Source organism: Sapajus apella, unplaced genomic scaffold (genome assembly GCF_009761245.1).
Source record: "Sapajus apella isolate SASKATOON/1434 unplaced genomic scaffold, GSC_monkey_1.0 scaffold61, whole genome shotgun sequence".
Taxonomy (NCBI): domain Eukaryota; kingdom Metazoa; phylum Chordata; class Mammalia; order Primates; family Cebidae; genus Sapajus; species Sapajus apella.
The window spans coordinates 2,749,134-2,768,881 of record NW_022437001.1 but is presented as its reverse complement, the minus strand read 5'-3'; the positions used below and the strand labels follow the sequence as shown (position 1 = coordinate 2,768,881).

Genomic DNA, 19,748 nt, shown 5'->3' with positions numbered 1-19,748 from the left:
TTGACCTCCCTGGGCTAAGGTGATCCTCCCACTTCAGCGTCCTGAGTAGCTGGGACTACAGGCACACGCCACCACACCCAGCTAATTATTTTTATTTTTTGTAGAGACAGTGTCTCCCCACGTTGCCCAGGCTGGTTTTGAACTCCTAGGCTCAAACAATACCTTGTCTTGGCCTCCCAAAATGCTAAGATTACAGGCATGAGGTACTGTGCCTGGCCTAAAGTATATTTATTGTCTCTGATTATCAAGGTAGTACATGCTCATTATAAAACATTTAGATACTTCAGTAAATTATGATGAAGAAAATGAAAAATTGCTTCCAAATTCCTCTGTCTATAAATGTTGTCAATATTTTTCTTGTGATCATTTTATACTTTTTCTATACACAAATGTTCATAGAATACAAGTGTATACACATATAGGCATAGGTACTTACGTTATACATGTAGCTTGGTGATCTTTTACACTTAATACAAAGAGTGTATCCCTTCATATCAATATTACAAATTTATAATATTTTGGTTAATGCCTGTATAGGACTTGATTATGTGGACAATCATTACTATACTTAACTAATGTGCCTCTTTTTTCCTACTTTCTTGAGAGTTCATTTGTTATTTTCCCGTGGAGGGGCTTGGTCTTTGGTTCTAAATAAGCTATGTCTTCTGCAGGTGCATATGAGTGTCTGGTAACATAAACATTGTAAAATTCTACCCACTTTTGAAAACAGGTAGAAAATTTGCTGAAGTGAAATCTTACTCAGATTTGTTGAAATGCCACATTAAGTATAATTTTTATGAATATAAATTAAAACTGAAAATCAGTTTTATCTATTTATCCTAAATACCCAAATCACTTAAAATTCTTTAGAATACATCCTCCTTAACATTTAACTTTCTTTAAAAAAAAAATACATAAGGGACTCTGAAAACTACAGAAGAGTTTCATATCTTTAGCTATTAAAAACTCCTGACCCCACTCACCCCAAGGAAATAAGGCAATCTCTCGTTGTACAAAGTTACAAGCTACAAGAATGAAGGCTTAAAAAGCTCAACAGTCTTGTAGCTTTAAGCTACAAAAGGCAGCAACAATTCAGAGAATTTTTTTCCTACGTAAAAACACTTCAAATCCAAAAATCTGAAGTCTTATCAAACACATTCATTTTCTCACTTGAATATGAAAAAAAATTACTTAAAAAAATTAGCAGGTAAATGAAATGTAATTAACTTAGATAATGGCACTGTTAAAAGGCCAAGAAAATCAATTTTTAAAAATATGTTAACACAAACCTCTGCTGTGTAAAGCCACATAAATGGGCATAGTACATAAAAATTGAGCTAACTAGAAAAAATAAACTGTTGTTTTGTAAAAAAAAAAAAAAAAAAAAAAAAAATCAGACATTTAAATTTTGAATTTCATATAAAAATGGTTATCTTTTCATAAATTCTCAGTAATATCTAGAGTACAATGTGAGTTACATATGTGCAAAGGTGTCATACAATTTCTCTTACGAAATGAGCATTTTTGAAAGGTGGTAAAGTCAATCTACTATGTTGTTCCAGGAAGCCTTAATTAAATTATCCTTAGTATTTCTACCAATAATATCATAGCCCCCCCGCCAACAGAGTTATGCAATATTCTAAAAGTAGAAGAATCCTATGTTTAGTTGACTAGAAGGAATTTGTACCTTCTTAGACTAATTCCAACTATTGTTTGAAATTAAATTTCCCTATGAGCATAAAGTGTCAAGACAGCTTTCTTTGGCATGGCACTATTAAAAAGGTCTACATAAGAAGATACTCAGTTTCAGTCTGAGCATATAAATCATCAGTTCTTCTGTTCTCATATTTATACGGCTATAACCTATGGGCTGAATGGTATAGTCATTTTTCTCTGCAACCAAACAAGGTAAATAAATGTGATATATTGGCATATCACCCCGCCACTCTGCATATGGTGCACATTAAGGTTGTATTCATTTGCCATATGAATATAATTCCTTTTTACCACATCTACTATTAGTTACAAGCAGTAAATACAGAGTTGTTTTGCTGGAACTTGAGGGCCTGCATTACATCATGGAGCACTAAACATCCTGGACCTTCTGGAGAATTTCATAGACATACTTTTAATGTCACCTGAACTTGAACACTGCCAACGCACCATTTCAAAACGCTTCTTGATAAATGCTTCAAGGAAAAAAATAAAAATATAGGGTAGTTGTAGTGTGATAGTACATTCCAAATGCAGGCCCAGAAGGGAAGGTCTTGATGAGACACACACAAGAACTCTTGTTCCTGACAAAGTATCAGATCAAGAGTCATATCCCGGTATAAAATGGTTTCTTGTTTCAAGCATTACTTTCTTATTCATTTCTTATTCAGAATCGAGTGAACCTAAGGAAACTAAATTTAAAATATCATCCAAATAACGTCCCCAACTGTAACTTACTGAAGAGCTGTGATCAAGAAGCTAACAGTTTACTATTTCATCATGAACTGTGATGCTTTGTTTCATTAGGCATATATTATGCTTACTTTTTCCTTATACAAAATATTTATTGTACAGTTCCAAATCCAGGCTAGGGTGGGGTAAAAGGAGGAGAAAAGCGATTTCTTTTTAAGAACTCATATGGCTCAACACAAATGTACATACCTTGACATTTGTGACCCTTAAATAATATATCACAGGCAATTAAAAACAAAGTACACCTGTCTTAACCAAGTACCAATTTTTGTTTCCCAACGTTAAGTCCCTAAATGCATCCAGCAGATGGTGCTCTAGGACACCTACTTACAGAGAGTAATATTTATATTACATCCGCCTATATTTTGGCAAGACAAAGAATAAGAATTTATCAGTAGCTTCAGTAAAACATACTAGGCTTCACAATAAAAAGGACATAATTCCTAAATATGTGTACAAAAATATGCATATACATAAGCACATGTGCACAGAGGCAGCCAGTCAATAATTCACACCTGGACATATTATGATACTACTTTTCTTACAGACTTGATGAGTAGTCTATGTGTATCAGTAGTATTTATAGTCACATGGCAAGATCATTCTAAATTCATTAAAAAAAATTTAGAATGCCTTAAAGTTAGAATTCATTTTTAATTATAGCAGGAATGTCTCATTAGGGTGATACTAGTAAAATTAACAACAGTAGGATTTACGGTAATGACTTAAGTGATTGATGAGAGTATAACAAAATGAAGTTTTAGACAGAGAAAAAGCAGGGCAGCTATGGCATACAGTACTTTAAAAAACAGCTCTGTGGTCTGTTAGTGCTAGCCTTATGGTTAATAAAACCTTCTTTCTAATTAACGGTGCTGAAATATTCTTAAAGAACAGAATCTTGTTGTTATGAAGAAAAGTTAGTTAGTTTTTTTTTTTTTCAGTAGACGCCATTTCCATAAAGGAGAAAGCTGACATAGATTAGCATGTCTCATTGCAATGAAGAAAAGAAAAAAAATGCCACCTTTCAATCAAATCAAAACCAGAATTTGAGAATGGAAACTCCAAGTATTACTGAAATACCACACACTCAAATCTATGCAACACCCTCACAGTCAGCAACCATTTACTTCTGAAGCTGATCGAATGTAGCTTTAAAATATATTATTCAGATACCTAAAAATACCTAGTAAGCATTTAATTTTTAAAATCCAAGCTTATGATCTAGTATAAAAACAGTGAATAAATAATAACTGTTTTGTATATATTCATCTTGCTTATCTAAATAAGATCATGTCTAAATGTATAGTATTTATTTATCAATGGAATGTACTGGGTAACATTTTCTCCAAAATTTGAAAATGTGCGGTCTGGAGAGCATTATTCTGAAGGCAAAGTAAATATCTTAGGAAGAGCACTTTGGTGATAAGACTCAGTCCAAAAACACAGAGTACTGGGACAAGGAGAGAGAGATGCCATGCTTTCATGTACAAAACATCTTTCAGTGAAATAACCTTGGTTAATTTCATTTTTAAAATCCATAGCTAAATAGAATCCTATATTAATTTTTCTTCTCATTGAGAAAACTGCATTCCACAGGAGACAACTATTACAAAACAAGAGTCAAAGATGAAAAACTATCTGGTATACAGGAAAATAAGCCTTTTGCTATGTAGTATAGCCAGGTATCATAAAACATTTACATTTTTTAAAGCCCCAAGTTATAGTATTTACAGGTTTTATCCAGTTTGAATTAGCCTGATTTTGCCAAAGCAATGTGCACATTAATATTATATAATATGATATTTTAAAAACATTGTCATACAGCTATCAGCTTTACATATAGCATCACTATTAGATTTGGAAAAAACAGCATATGTAGGCTTATAACCCTAGAAAGTAAAATGACTACCTATTCTCATGATTTTTTAAAATAAAAAAATGCCTGAAATAGACCTATAAAATGGAGAAGAAGCAATAACCTGGTTTTATTTATCTATTTTCCCTTCAAGAAAGAAAGAGTCTTGAGTCTACAATAAAAAATTTAAAGTTGAGGTATTATGTGCATTTATAGAACATATTGCAATTATATGTGTATACACGCTTCACCACTTCTTAAAGGTCATTTACATTGTGTCTAAGAAGTACAATATAGGAATAAGCATAACTTAAAAACCCTTCACCTGAAAAGCTCTGACTTCAGCAGCTGCATCGTGGAACTATCAATGGGCCAGAGGCTTATAAAATCCAAACCAGCTTGCATGATTGTTTGAAACAGTTTCCACACGGTAAAAATGTCTTGTTTTTGTTTGTCATTTTCTTTTGAAAACCTTAGACTGCATTTTCCATTTTTCTATTCTAATGTGTGTAAATTCTCATTATAAGAAAAAGTACCTATTTGTCTTTCTCCCAGATACATCTTTCAAAGCTAAAGCAAAATTAAATCGGGGCATCGACATTATACAGGGGCTTGAAAGGATAAGGTTCACTTTGAGAAAGGTAATTTAATCCAGTCAAGATACACGACAATTTTCTAAAATTTTTATTATATGTGCTGTTATATTATTCTCTTTTTTCTTTTCATTGCTAGCATTACCAGGAGGTAATGTCCACCATTACTGCAGACAATGAGTGGGTATAGATGAAGAACGTTATGAAATATGTAACATTACAATATTTACTCTAATGCCAACAAGATGCTGCTTTGTGGTGATTTATTTGCTCTAATCATCCTGTGCTTCTGATAACACCTTAACTCAATTCTGTTGTTGCTTTCATTTTACAGACAAGACAGAAGGACTACAGCAAAGCTTGGAACTTAGAATTTTTTTTTTACTACAAACCCCAAGATTTGTTCAGTCCTACTTAATTCAATTTTTAAAGGCCATCTGTAGGTTGAATTACAAAGAATTTAAACATATGAAAATATATTTAAATGTATACATAAATCATGATATATATCATACTTTCTTCCTTCTTGAAAAGCTGAAAATTCCTAACTTTAAGGTATACTTAAATTTCTGAAGTGCAACAGCAATTACATACAAGTGTAGCTAATAAGCCTTTAGCTGCTTCTTAGAATACAAATTGGTAATGATGGTGTATAACATATAGAACATGATTAAGTAAAATTTAAAAAAAAACAAGAACACAAATATCTATTGTGTGTGTGTTTAGATTTCTATATGTGCATGAAATCTCTTACATTTTTAATGCAAGAAAAAGTTCTTCCTAAATATTTTGAGATAAATAGCAAAATCGTAGATTTATCATCTATATTAAATCTAGGTTTGCCTGAGATAATTTAGTGAATCTCAGAAACTAGATTTAGAGAAACAGGAAAAAAGAAATTGAAAGTAGTCACTTAATTCTAAGAGGCCAGAAAGGAAGAAGGACCAGAATGTTGTGTTCATGATGAAAAAACACAGTACTTTTCAAAAGAATATGAAAAATAAAATCCCTGAAATTTACATCTTTTGAATTTTTATTGTAATTATATAGAGGTATCTGTGTAAGTATGTGAAATGCATATACACCCTCTCCTTGACATATATACACACACACTACAATTTGATCACAAAGTCTGTATTATCCATAGCATCACAGCCTTAAAATTATTTTTCATATTCTATTTGCATAGGAAATTATCCCTTTTTTAATTAAAATAGGAAATATCTATTACACAAAAACTGTATTTACCCACCACATCAAAGTCTATAATGTGCATAATAAGAAATGGCTTTGAAAAATATTTTGCATATATGTCTTTTAACATTATACTAGCATTTGACTAAATTTTTTGAAAAAAAAAGTTCATTTTCATACAAATATTATACGTGTAAGCATAGCTTTGAGAAGTTAGTCCAAAATGTGATGGACTTAACATATTTATGCCATTTCACAATCTGGGGTGGAGTGACAGAGCAAGGACCAAGTATTCAGGTAAAGTCATCAGGAAGAACATGATCCTTCCTTAACCAAATACACTGCAACTTGCTTTAAATTAAGAAACTGTAAATATTTAAGAGCAGTTAAAATACTCTACCTTCTGAAGTAAAAATCTAACGCTATTCTTGCAGGAATTCTACAGTGTTGTCATAATCATTTTAATTAAATTCTCATTTTTCAGGTGGTCCCTTTAATTGTTTTTTCCTACTTCTTAATGTGTTTTTCTAAAGCCATTTCTTTTCTGCAGCTGTGTGCGATTGGTTTTAATGGTAGCTGCTTCCTTTTTTGCCTTCTGTGAATTACAATTTTAAATGGTTACACATTTTTTGTTTTACTGCCTTCAGCACAGTTTCATAAAGATGTTTAGGCTGTTGGTGAACATTTTCATTTCCCATCTGAAAAATCAACAGCCAATTTGAATATTCCATATTGGCCTTTTATGACCTGTTTTATCTTTTTAATACATAAATGAAAGCATAATTTTATAAAGACTAGTTTGTTTGTGTGAAATTATAATTTTTATTTTGTTCTTTTAAAATATGAATTCAATAAACAAGGTAATATGTGATTGCTCTTTTATGCTGTATCTTACTGTTCATGAATAAAAAGTATTTTATTTGGTGACAGCTATTTCCAACGAAGAACTGGAATTTTTGGATCATAAGGACAGCCTATAATATGAAACGTAAGATTTCTTGCTTGGGTTTTAATTGTCAGTGGTCACAAAATGTTAATAATGAGGCTATCTGGACCTTTCTTAAATTATAAGTAAGAAATTTAAAATACTTGATAATTCTGTTTCACTCCTACCATAACAAAAAGGTAATTTTACTGCAAAATGTTATTCTCTACATTCTTGTAAAAGTTTACTTACAAAATGAGTCGTACTTACTGCCTGGGTTATCTCCAATCCCACTGCATTTTCCATTCCAGTACCATAGCAAAAGAGTTGCATCACGTGACCCTGAGAGAATGTAGCAATTTCCCCCAATATATGACTCAGAACGAGCGAGGCAAGTGACGACATCCCAATGGCCAAACACCACTTGGATTAATTTTCCTGTAATGCAAAACAATTTTCTTTAAAATTGCTATTAAAAAAATAAAAATTCTATGAACAGATAACTTGTTAAAACAATGAAGCCATAGGAACTCAGACTGTCATAATTCAGATTTTACAATAATTTGACATGGTCCAACCTAAGAGTTTTTTTTTGAATACTAACAAGAACAACCAAAAAAAATCAATTGAAAGTGTTAACACTTTTGAAAGGTATGTGTTAAAACTATTTCAACAAATAATACTTGAGGACCATAGCACTGTATCATTACAAATGGCTTCTATAAATTACAAATGAATCATGTTTACTGATTAAAGCAGGCCCAGGAAACCCCTTTTGGAACCATTTTAACACTTTCTTGAGTTACTCTATATGATTCAAAATAAAACAAAACTTAGTTGCCATTCTGTAAAAGTACTTTATAATTTAGACGTCACTACTAAAAACCTGTCTCTGAATTAGTGAAGATTTAACATATTTGTTTTTTTAAGTGGTCTATACAAAGACAATATAAGTCATTTTGGAGAGCTTCTAACTTTTCAAATCAGGATTATATGGAAATTATGATTAAAGAACTAAGACACTGTGATTGCAATTTGTCTTAATAGCCTGATGAAAATTCCTTGAGAGTGAAATCAAGATGGTAAAGACTGGGGACATAGAGAGGAGCCCAGAAAACATACTTACTATATATCTAGGGCTTCAAACACATAAGACTTCTTCATGTAAAGATGTCAGAAAAAAAGTAAAACCCTTTAAGAATCTTTGTTTAACCAGATATGGTGGTAATAATTCACACAAAATTGTCTAAAGAATTAAATATCTGTGGCAGATCCCCATTCCATCTTTAGAGTTACTAGCTAACATATTTCCTTTGAAATGTCTACAGAGTATACAAATGAGTCTCACAGAATGTCTACCCTTAATATTCAGCATGGTTTTCTATTTTTTTTAATAAGTGTTTATATTTCTATTATAAAATATAATTCCTGTATTCAAGAAAAAGAAAGGCTACTAAGCAGAAAATTAAATTAATATGCCTAAACAGTTTATGTGTTTAACCTGGAATACAATGTAAACTTCTTAAAAGGTTAAGGTCTCAAGTACTGACATACAAAGTGTATTTAACTTTTCAAGATAATAAATATAATATTTACTTTAAATTTTTTAAATTCTTGATTTTAATAAACCTAAGGCTTATGAAGGCTGAAAATTTAGAAATAAAATTCTGAGGCCGGGCGCGGTGGCTCAAGCCTGTAATCCCAGCACTTTGGGAGGCCGAGGCGGGTGGATCACGAGGTCAAGAGATCGAGACCATCCTGGTCAACATGGTGAAACCCCGTCTCTACTAAAAATACAAAAAATTAGCTGGGCATGGTGGCACGTGCCTGTAATCCCAGCTACTCAGGAGGCTGAGGCAGGAGAATTGCCTGAACCCAGGAGGCGGAGGTTGCGGTGAGCCGAGATCGCGCCATTGCACTCCAGCCTGGGTAACAAGAGCGAAACTCCATCTCAAAAAAAAAAAAAAAAAAAAAAAAAAAAAAAAAAACTGAAATATTATCTAAATCAGATGGAAAAGTAAAATACATGTTTTCATTCATGAGTGGCAACCTTCCATATAGCCTACTTCTAATAAATTTAAAATCAGATTCATTTCAATCTAAAATTGCAAAATTAATACAGTACTTTTTTTCTCCTGTGATTAAGGGAGAGTAGACTTTAAAGCAGGTGTCTCTAATTGCTAAATGTTCAAAATGTTCACTTTTGAATTACTTCAGCCTTTTAAGTTGACACCAAAACATTTCATTAAAAATTAGCTTATATCGATAAAGAATAAAGGAAGAAGAATCTAAGGCTTTCAAGAATTAAAAAAAATTGAGCAAATTAAATATGAAATATATAATAATTTTTACTTCATTTCCAATTTACATGATAAACAGAATGTGGAGGTTCAGCGGTAAATTGGCGAGATCAGAGTACAGGCAGACCTTACACAGGATAAGACAAAAGTTAGGTAGCTGAAAGCACTCTTATTAATAAATAGAAAATCAAAGGTTAAATCCGTGTATTTTAACCACTGAAAGAAACTGAATCCATCATATAGTGATGTGATCACAGAGTATATATGGTGACTTCTGCTTTAGCCTATGCCTAAATGCTCAGAGCACATAAAATATAGGCATGATTTAAATAGATTACATACAGGCAAGCTTATTTCAGATTTGAAATCCAACACTCAGTGGGTTGTAAGAGCAAGGATGAGTGAAATAATCAACCAGGTACTTGAGGTAGACAACACAGAGGAAACCCAGGTGTTCCTTGTGCAGCAGGGGGCTTGCACAGAACAGCTATTCAGTTGGTAACTTAATTTCCAACTTATGTGAGGACAAAGGGAAAAAATTTAGCTGTAAGAGTGGTATGGATTAAATATAGGGGCAGAGTTTTACAAGATGCACATGTTAATTCTTATGACTTGAAGTCACTGCTCTGTTTCTCCAGTGTCGGTGTAAGGAAACGTGTATTCAGTTGTGGTGGTTCCTTTTTCAACTAAAATCTTCTACTGTTTTGGTTATTTCCCAAAAGGTTATCAAAATTCATTTTCATTCAACAAATACTTAGCACCTATTAAGTGCCAAGCATTAGGCCTTCTTACCTGTATACAGCGGTGAACAAATAGACATGGTTCCTGCCTCATAGCCTTTACAGCGTTGTGAAGCAGACCGTCATTAAACCCAAACATATATATAATTATGAATACGGATAAGTATTAGAAAGGAGAGAGTGACATTTAAGCAGTTACATCTAAAGGGTTTATATGTTAACACAAATTAACTTTATTCTTTACAATTTATACTTTGGGCTCAACTCTGGAAAACATTATTTTTAAGTTTACTTTTTCCTGTTCTGGCAGCCTTCCTCAGCAATATTTGTTATTGCTATAAGGTTGAGGTTCACTCCTCCTAAATAAATCACAGCATATAAATACCTGCTGCTCTTTTTGGTAAATTATTTTCTGATAATCTCATAAGTGTTCCTCAACCTTTATTTTTTGTTTCCTTTAATACCAGTCCACCTCTCCACACACTAATATCAAATATTACCACAAGCACTAGAATATCCCTTTTTTGACAGAACAAATTTTCTAGTTAATGTTTTATTTGACAGCTGTGCTACAAATAAAAAAATTCAAGCTCAGGACTCTGCACTGGATCTAAAATGCGGCCTGAAAATAATTCCGATTGCCAGGGGAAGGTTTTATTGTTGCCTCTGCTGTTCTGGTTGTGGCCCGAAAACATGATTTATGTTTAAAGAATTTCCTGTTACAACCCATGTTTCTCCTCCCTCCCCCGCAATCTAATAAGAGAAGGATTTTTTTTTTGGCTTGTGTGCTAAAATATAATTGAATTCAACACTTGTGTTAGCTTTGCCATTATATATTACTGATCATACAATTTTCCCTTGATTCTCTGCTAAACTTAGGAAAAAATATTTAATATTCCTATTGTCATAAAAATGCAAACACATATTTACCCTAACTGAAATTATTTTAAATAAAACTTGCATCAGATTTTTTAAACACGATATTAAGAAAGATACCAGGACTATCATTTGAGATTTTTTCTACAACTTTTCTGGTAAGTATAAATATTTTTATTTCGCAAGCTAAGTCGGTCTCTGAAATGAAGGGATTGAAATGAAGTTTAAACTGAAATGAAGTTTAAAACTATTCCTTATTTATACATTTTACACACAAACACACATATTTTTAAAAACAGTACATTAGAAGGTATTTTGAAAGAGGGAAAAGAATGATATCAGGTTTATTACATCTAATGTAACATGGCAGACATATTAGGAACCTAGTATTACCAATTACAGCATTTTCCCAAAGAAAAGTGACTGACTGGTAACACCTGGATGAGACAACATGGTACAATCACAAAGCATGCTACATTTAAAATTAGAAGAGGTAGGTCCAAGGCCTACTTCTATCACTGTTAGCTACATAAATTTCAACAAGTTACATAATGTCACTAAACCTCAGTTTCATCATCTGAAAAATGGGGATAAGACACCTGTCCACACCACAGGATTATTATGAGACTGAAACAATACCTAGCATGTGAAAGAATTTTATAAATTCTATAAAACTGTGTGAATATAGGATTTCAATTAGTAGTAGTATATAAAAGTGAAGTTAGCTTTACTTTACAAATATTAATATTGCATGCTTTAAAAAGCAATAATATAGAATGTCAACAAACTAAAAAAACTCGAATGCCAAAGCCAAAGATTGACATGGTTTGTGCTTCCATTTATATGACATTCTGAAAAAGGCACAACTAGAGATGAGGAATAGATCAGTTACTGCCAGGAGGTTGAGGGTGGCATAAAAAGCTGACTTCTAGTAGGTGGCACAGGGTATGTGGGGGCGCTCTGCACCTTGACTGTGGCGGTGAACTACTCAATGCATTGCCAAAACTAATAGAACTGTAAACCAAAAAGACTGCTTTACAGTTCTATTAGCTCTGTTTTACAGTGTAAAACTCATTTTCAGGTTCAAAAATTTTTAATCACTTAAAAAATATGTGGAAAAGAAATATGAAGTCCAAAAGAATATTTAAGAAAATCTCCAGGAGTTTAAGACCACTCTGGACAACAGAGTGAGACCCTTGTCTCTATAAAAGCTTTAAAAACAAACAAAAAAAAACAAGAAATAGCTGGGTGTAGTGGCACGTGCCTGTGGTCCCAGCTACTTGGGAGGACAATACAGGAGGATCACCTGAGCCCAGGAGTTTGAGGCTGCAGTGAGCCATAACTGTGCCACTGTACTCCAACTGTCTCTTTAAAATAAGCAGAAAAAAACAAAGAAGGAAAATCTTGTGAAACGGTGTGACAGGTTTAACCTCAAAGTTTGTGCAAAAAGAGCACAATTTGAGGTCAAATATTGCTAAGGGTTATCATTATAATGGCTGAAAGAAAAGCTAATATTTCAATTTGACAAATCTGAGGAAATGTATAAAAATAAATATATTTTAAGAAAACTTGCCATTGAATTATTAGAGAAGGTTAAAGAAGTGTTTTAGGTTAATAGTAATCCACCCCATAGACTTAAACATCTAGTAAAAGCCCAAATAATCAGAAAGGCTTGAATGGTGATGCTTTCTTTCCTACACCTACAGAATAAAGATGTAAACTGTAAGTAAACCACATAATCAATTCCACATAACAAACAATAAAGATAAAAAGATGTTCAAGAACAAACTCCTTGAATAACCAAAAATTAATTGTTCTATATACTATATTTATTAAGGCAGGAGTATGGACTCAAACATTTTATAAAGATTATTAACAAGACTGGAAGATGATTTACCATAAGGCATTTAAATAACTAGGAAGTTCAATTAAAAAGATTTTTCAATTCCTACAACATTACATAAAGATATATCTAGGTCTTTGTTTCAGTTGAAATATCTACTTTCATAGTATATAGTCATGAGCTTTATAACAACTTTTTGGTCAACGATGGACTACATATATGATGGTGGTCCCATGATATTATAATGAAGCTGAAAAATATCTATCACGTAGTGACATCATAGCTGTGGTATCACTGTAGTTCAATGCATCACTCACGTGTGTCGTGATGCTGGTGTAAATGAACTTACTGCACTGCCAGAGGTATATAGATATAGCACATACCATTATGTATGGTGCATAATACTTGAAAATAAATGACTCTGTTACTGGTTTATATATTTATTATCCCATACTTTATATTGTTATTTTAAAGTAAACTCTTTCTACATATAAAAAGAAAAAGTTGATTCTAAAATAGGCACAGGCAGGCCCTTCAGGTGGTATTCCAAAAGGCATTGTTATCATAGGAGATGACAGCTACATGCATGTTCTTGCCCCTGAAGACTTTCCAGTGGGCCAAGAATGTGGAGGTGGAAGACAGTGATACTGATCACCCTGACCCTATGGAGGCCTAGCCTAATTTATATGTTTGTGTCTTAGTTTTCTAAAAATTTTTAAAATAGGAAAAAAGCTATACAATAAAGATATATAGGAAATATTTTTATACAGTTATACAATATGTATTTTAAGCAATGTGTTATTACAAGAGTTGAAAAGTTTAAAATCATTAAAAAATTTATAAAGTGAAAAAGTTTCAGTAAGCCAATTATTACTGAGGAAAAAATTTGTAAAATAAATTTAGTGTAGCCTAAGTATGCAGAGTTTTATAAAGTTTACAGTAATGTACAGTCATGTCCTAGGCCTTCACAGTCACTGGCTGCTCACTCACTGTGTCAACGCAGCACAACTTCCTGTCCTACAAGCTCTATTCATGGGAAGTACCCTATTAGGTAAACCAGTTTTTATCTTTTATTATTATTATTATTATTTACCTGCAGAAGACAGTGGAATTTTTATCTTTTATCATATTTTTACTCTACTTTTCTATTTTTAGATATATTTAGATACACAGATACTTACCATTGTGTTACAATTGCCTACAGTATACTGTATGGTAATATGCTGTGCAGATTTGTAGCCTAGGAACAATAGGTGACTCCATATAGCCTACATTATTCTGGGATATCCCACCCAATTTGTGTAAGCATACTCTATGATGTTTGCACAACGATAAAATCCCCTAACAATGCATTTATCAGAATGTATGCCTGTTGTTAAGCAACACATGACTGTAGATCAATTAGCTCTAATGAATTACTATCTCATTTTAATTATTTGAAATATTAAACTATATATTTACTATAATTTTATTTCATCCTCTAACAATTTCTAAAATATTTTAAGGGACACCATTAAATTTCTCAATGTTTCTCAATTTCCTATATGCAAAAATTTATAAACATTTACACAACCAGATCTTCTATAAGACTGAGCTGAGCTGGTTTGTCCCTTAGGGAGATGCATGTAAATGAATATATAGACTTAAAACTTTTATATTTTAACAGGACCTCCTGTCACACACGAAATCAATAGTCAGCTACTTTTCTTCATGATGGTGTAGATTTCAGCAAGATTCTATGCAGAATTGGGTAGAGGCAAGATATCTACTGCCAAGAGTTAGACTTAATGAGTCTTTCAAGTAAGGAAAAGAAAATCCTTTAAATAATACAAAAGTGACAAAATACACTTCTATGTATGTGCACTTGCCATGAGACTATGCATACACTCATGCATGGTATTTACATACCAGGACTTGCCTTCAAAATGAATCATTTATTCTATAAGCATGAGCTTGGGACACAAACCTACTATAAAAAACTGTCTCTTACAAACATGGTGAAGCAAATTTAATAGTGAACTACATATAGTAGATTATTATTTGAAGAGGGAAAACAATGCCCTTGTCTCTTTATTTTGTAAATATTAGGATTTTATAATTTTTAGAAAGAAGCAGATGAGAATGCATTCTAAGCCTCTCAATGCTACTTATAGTAAACTTTAGCTCACTGATAAAGAAAATAAAAATTACCTGTGTCTGTAGAATAGACTCTGAAACTCTTATCCCAGAAGCCACAGACAAGAATATAGCGGTTGTCTGAAGTGATGACGAAGCACTGGGAATGCACCTGAATACTTTGGTCTAAAAGGTCAGTGATTTGTCTCCTATGCATTCCTGTATTGCTGGCTGTAAGAATAGGGAGGAAAAACAACAATTAAACCCACATGGACAAAGAAATTCTATAGTGAAGGAGAAGAGGAGACAGATTCTCAGATAACAGTACTTGATCTTTAAGTATAATAATTGAAAATTCAAGTAGGAAAACATATCCAATCGCTGGAAGAATGTGGGTAGCTAAATTCAATATCTCAGTTAAAAAGTTTTGCTTAGAGGAAAGAAAAAATAACACTACAATTTAAAAATAGTACACAATTCACAGAACATGCTCTCTAGCTCTTGGGCAGAACCAAACTAGATTACAATCTCCAGACTGCATCACAGTTAGGTTTGTGTTTCTGACAATCTCATTACATTTATTGTCATGAGAATGGTTCATGTTGTGACAATCTATTACCTTTAACATTTTGTCACAAGGAAGAGATATTAGGATTTAAATGTCATATATTTGAAATATTGTAGCATCTTGTACTACTTTGGCTTTAACGGGTCTTTAATTTGACTGGATGGGAACTCCCATTTCCCCTGTTTACAACTGCACTTGCATGTAAGGAAAGGGTAGAATGACTATTTATTAAAGATTCTTGTAATTGAAAAAGTCAAAGCACAGCAGACTGCCACTTTCTTACTCTTTATTTAAGCAATAAAACAAGACAGCCTTGGCAGTGTGTTTTCAAAGTGCTACAGAGCACCTGAAATGGGGTTTGTCACAAAGAAAAAGGTCAGACATAGAGCAACACTGAGCACATAGGAAGAGTAATAATCGCCCAGAAATACACCATCGAGTGTGCCATTATCAGAAACGAAATCTTCACCAAGATACCTTTTTTGGCATTAAGGCCAACCAAATAGAAAGCTTTATTTCCTAGTGATCTAAGGGTTATTTTACCATCATCTCTCCAGTATAAATAAGGATTCTTATGCTGCTAAAGAAATTTGATTGTACCAGAAATCAGAACAAACTTCTGCATCTGATTATTAAGCTTTTTATCATGTTTCAATTTTTTGAAAAATTAAACATACAAAAATATCCATATTCTATTCATTGTATGTAAAAACTGCGTTAATGTGGGTAGTTTAATAGAAAACTCAGAAAGTAAAACAGAAGAAAAAAAAGTATTCAAAATACTCTCCAGTGCTGTGATGGGAACCACAGTGGACACAGGTCTGACGGATCTGCTGCCCTCATGGCACATACAACAGGCACACATGTACACATACACGTTAACACTGCAGAATCCTGCTAATGTCTGTGTACACAACTATTTAAGATTATTGGATAACTATTTCATAATGGAAGCTTCATATGCTTTTGGAGGGTTACTGGTCTAGAAAGTGATAGCAGTAGTAAAAAAGGCAGAATCCTTGTTGGGAATTATTTTTTTTCCTTTCTTTCTAACAATGGGAAGTTGCTGGCAGATGAGAAAAGCTTTTATGGATATCATATTGTTATCATGGAGACAGTGTCCAATAATTACAATCAAGTATCCCATTGAAGTTGTGTGATACAATTTTTTAAAATTCCAATAAACCTAGCAATTAAAACAAGGTCTGTGGTACTTTCTATACTGGTTACTGCAATACTTCATTCCGCATGAGAACTGTAGACATGTTCATTCTTGTCAGTGTTATATATGACTTTTGCTCCTATGATATAAACTTTTGCGATCTTTTTTGGGGGGTTGGGGTGATCTCTTGGGAGAACCTCAACAGATTTGGGCATGTACATAATTTTGAATTGACTGACCACAAAGTACCCATGGGCAAAGGCTGATGCTCCCTCAGCAAACACATGAACTATTTTCTAAGCAAGTGCTTACTTGTAATTTAACACTGCCAAGTCCCCCATCCAACTAAGGTATATTTATCTAGATAAGCAGTCTTCAAACTAGGGTATGCATACCCTTGGAGATATAAGACTTCCTAAGAGATACACAGGTTCAGAAGTTAAAACCAGCAAGTTTCTAATTTCTCAATTTTAATATATTTTACTGCTTGAAATCGATTTGCCTGAGAACTCTCCTGTGAGTGTTCCTCTCTTACCTCCACTTTCTCATGCCCTTCTTCCACCAGATAAAATAAGGACATATTTCCCGTCCACACAGAATCTTACTATGTGCTTTACCCCAGAATATAATTTCTTGCCTCCAATAAAGGTACAATTCAAAATGATGAAGTGATACTGAAAAGTGAATGTACAGATATCAAATCATTCTGCAAGTCAGGTGGTTTCCAATTTACTGCTTTCAATAAAATGGAATGAAGATCCAATCATGTTGTCAATTGGTAGATCATTAAAAATAAGTTTTAATGACAGACTGTTAAAATTATAGATAATTTAATAATAAACCATAAAAATAACTCTTAGTAATAGATCACTATATGAATTTTGCCACTAATGAAGAAAGAGTTCAAAGATTTGAGTGGCACAGTTGAAACAAAGCTCTTTCCCATCTATTTTCTAAAGTAAGTAACATTGCTCAGAGGTTCCATTGTCAGGATTTGCTGACAAATCCTGTCTTGTGCAGCATTAAATAATATTTATCCAGGAATATATGTGTTAACTGGGGGGGAGGGGGGGAAGCCCTATCTATTTCATTAAAGATAAATTTCCAATCAATGTTCATTTTATGTTAATAAACATTTATTAAACTTTATAATTATAAATACATTAATATTTGTAATAATCACTCAATACAGATAAATTTATTTTAAAACTTGAGCCTTATGGTGATAGGAACTTTTAAAATTTAAATTGAATACATATGCTTAACTTTTCAAACACATTTTTTGGCAGAAAAGCATAATAGAGTAATCAATTTTTTAACGTTAACATAATATTATCTGGGGGAAGTAGAATAAAAATATAAATTCAAGATAAAAAAGTAATAATGTGAAATTTCCAAATGTTAACGGGTTTTTAATGTATTTTTTAGAAACAAAATATTGAATATCAGTTCACTCTAATATTTAGGTTCTATTAAATATACCAAAATTTTGTTTACTGAGTATCAATTCACTCTGATACTTAGATTCCATTGGATATATTAAACAGCTTTTACACTGTGCCAGAACTTATAACCTTTGCAACCATTTAAACTTGTGATGAAAACTTATAGATGTCAACTTAAAAATGTCTGAGAGGGTACATGGTTTTAAAGAATTCTTTTAGGAGGTAGAGGAATAAAGTCTGTTGACCAGTAATCTCGGGCAGGGACAGCAAAACTATGATCCAAGGCTGAATCCAGCCCATGCCTGGTTTTGTATATACAGTTTTATTAGAAAACAGCTATGTTCCTTTATTTGTATTTTCTTTATGGTCACGTCTGTGCTATACTGGCAGAATTAAGAACAACTTGAGTTTCCCTTATCTGAAATACTTGGAACCAGAAGTATTTTGGATTTCAATTTTTTTTTTCAGGTTTTGGAATATTTGTATATATTGAGATATCTTGGGGATGACACCCAAGTCTAAACACAAAATTAATTTGTGTTTCATATGGACCTGATATATATATAGCCTGAAGGTCGGTAATTTTATATAATATTTTAAATAATTTTGTGACTGACATAAAGTTTGGACTGTGTTTTTAATGTATGTCACATGAGGTCAGGTGTGGAATTTTCCACTTAATGGTGTCACATTGGTCTTCAAAAAGTTTCAGAGTTTGGACTAGTTTGGGTTTGAGATTTGCAGATTAGAGATGCTCAACCTAAAATACTTACTATCTGGCCTTTTACCAAAAAAGTTTACCCATGCTTACTCTAAAGGGTTACAACAATTGCTGAATTCATTTAATTAGACTTTATAGTGTAGAATATTCATTGTCAAGGTGCAAAGAAAATGATAGGTCTAAAATTCAGAAATCATGCTTTAAATGACTCAGCAAATGGACTTCATTATTTTCCTGACTTTTAAACTACCCAAGTGAGCATTTTAGTTTTTTTTTTGTTTTTTTTGTTTTTTTTTTTTTAATATATGGCAAATCATATCTACTCAAAGAAAAACAAGATTTAAGAACCAGAGTGGTATTTATCCTTCATATAGATAATTACATATTAGATTCTGGTTATACTTGGGGAAATGATAAATGAATTGGTTTAGAGGTTATTTTTGTTCATCCTGATAGTCATCCTGCTAATGGTGGTCATTTAGCTCTCCATTGAAACAATGGTTTTTAAAGACAAAAATGGTAATATATATGGAACATCTTGGATTTTAAAATAATAAAACTGCTCATTTATATGCTTTCTTTAAAAAACACTAAAATTCTAACAAATTTATTTGTGCCAGAAAAATCTGACAAAATTGCAAGTTAAATATCTATGCTGACAGCATTACCCCACAGGTAAGCAAGTTTTTTATTCTAAAAATTATTAAATAACTTCAATATTATTAAATATTATTAAATAACTTCAAAATCGAGGCTTAACATTCTTTAATGTGATGCCACATTTGAAATCCCCACATGTAAGGATGAAAAATGCTAAACTAGAGATTTCAACTAATCTACTCAAAAAGCATAACAGCAATTAAATATTCTAAGTCATCTGCTGCAGATGCTCATTTCATCCCAATGGCTCTTTCTGGTCTCCTCCCTATTTTTTTCTCCCCTGAA

General features: G+C 32.5%; 1 protein-coding gene across 5 annotated transcripts in view; it reads right to left on the bottom strand.

Moving 5' to 3' along the window:
- LRBA (LPS responsive beige-like anchor protein) overlaps positions 1–19,748 on the bottom strand; it is a 726,864-nt gene that overhangs the window by 29,823 nt on the left and 677,293 nt on the right. For all 5 annotated transcript variants that reach the window (XM_032246531.1, XM_032246532.1, XM_032246533.1 and 2 more), the window contains 2 exons: positions 14,983–15,138; positions 7,304–7,471 (listed from right to left, as the gene is read on the bottom strand). In XM_032246531.1, coding sequence (XP_032102422.1) covers positions 7,304–7,471; positions 14,983–15,138 — 324 coding nt within the window. The remainder of the gene's footprint in view (positions 1–7,303; positions 7,472–14,982; positions 15,139–19,748) is intronic.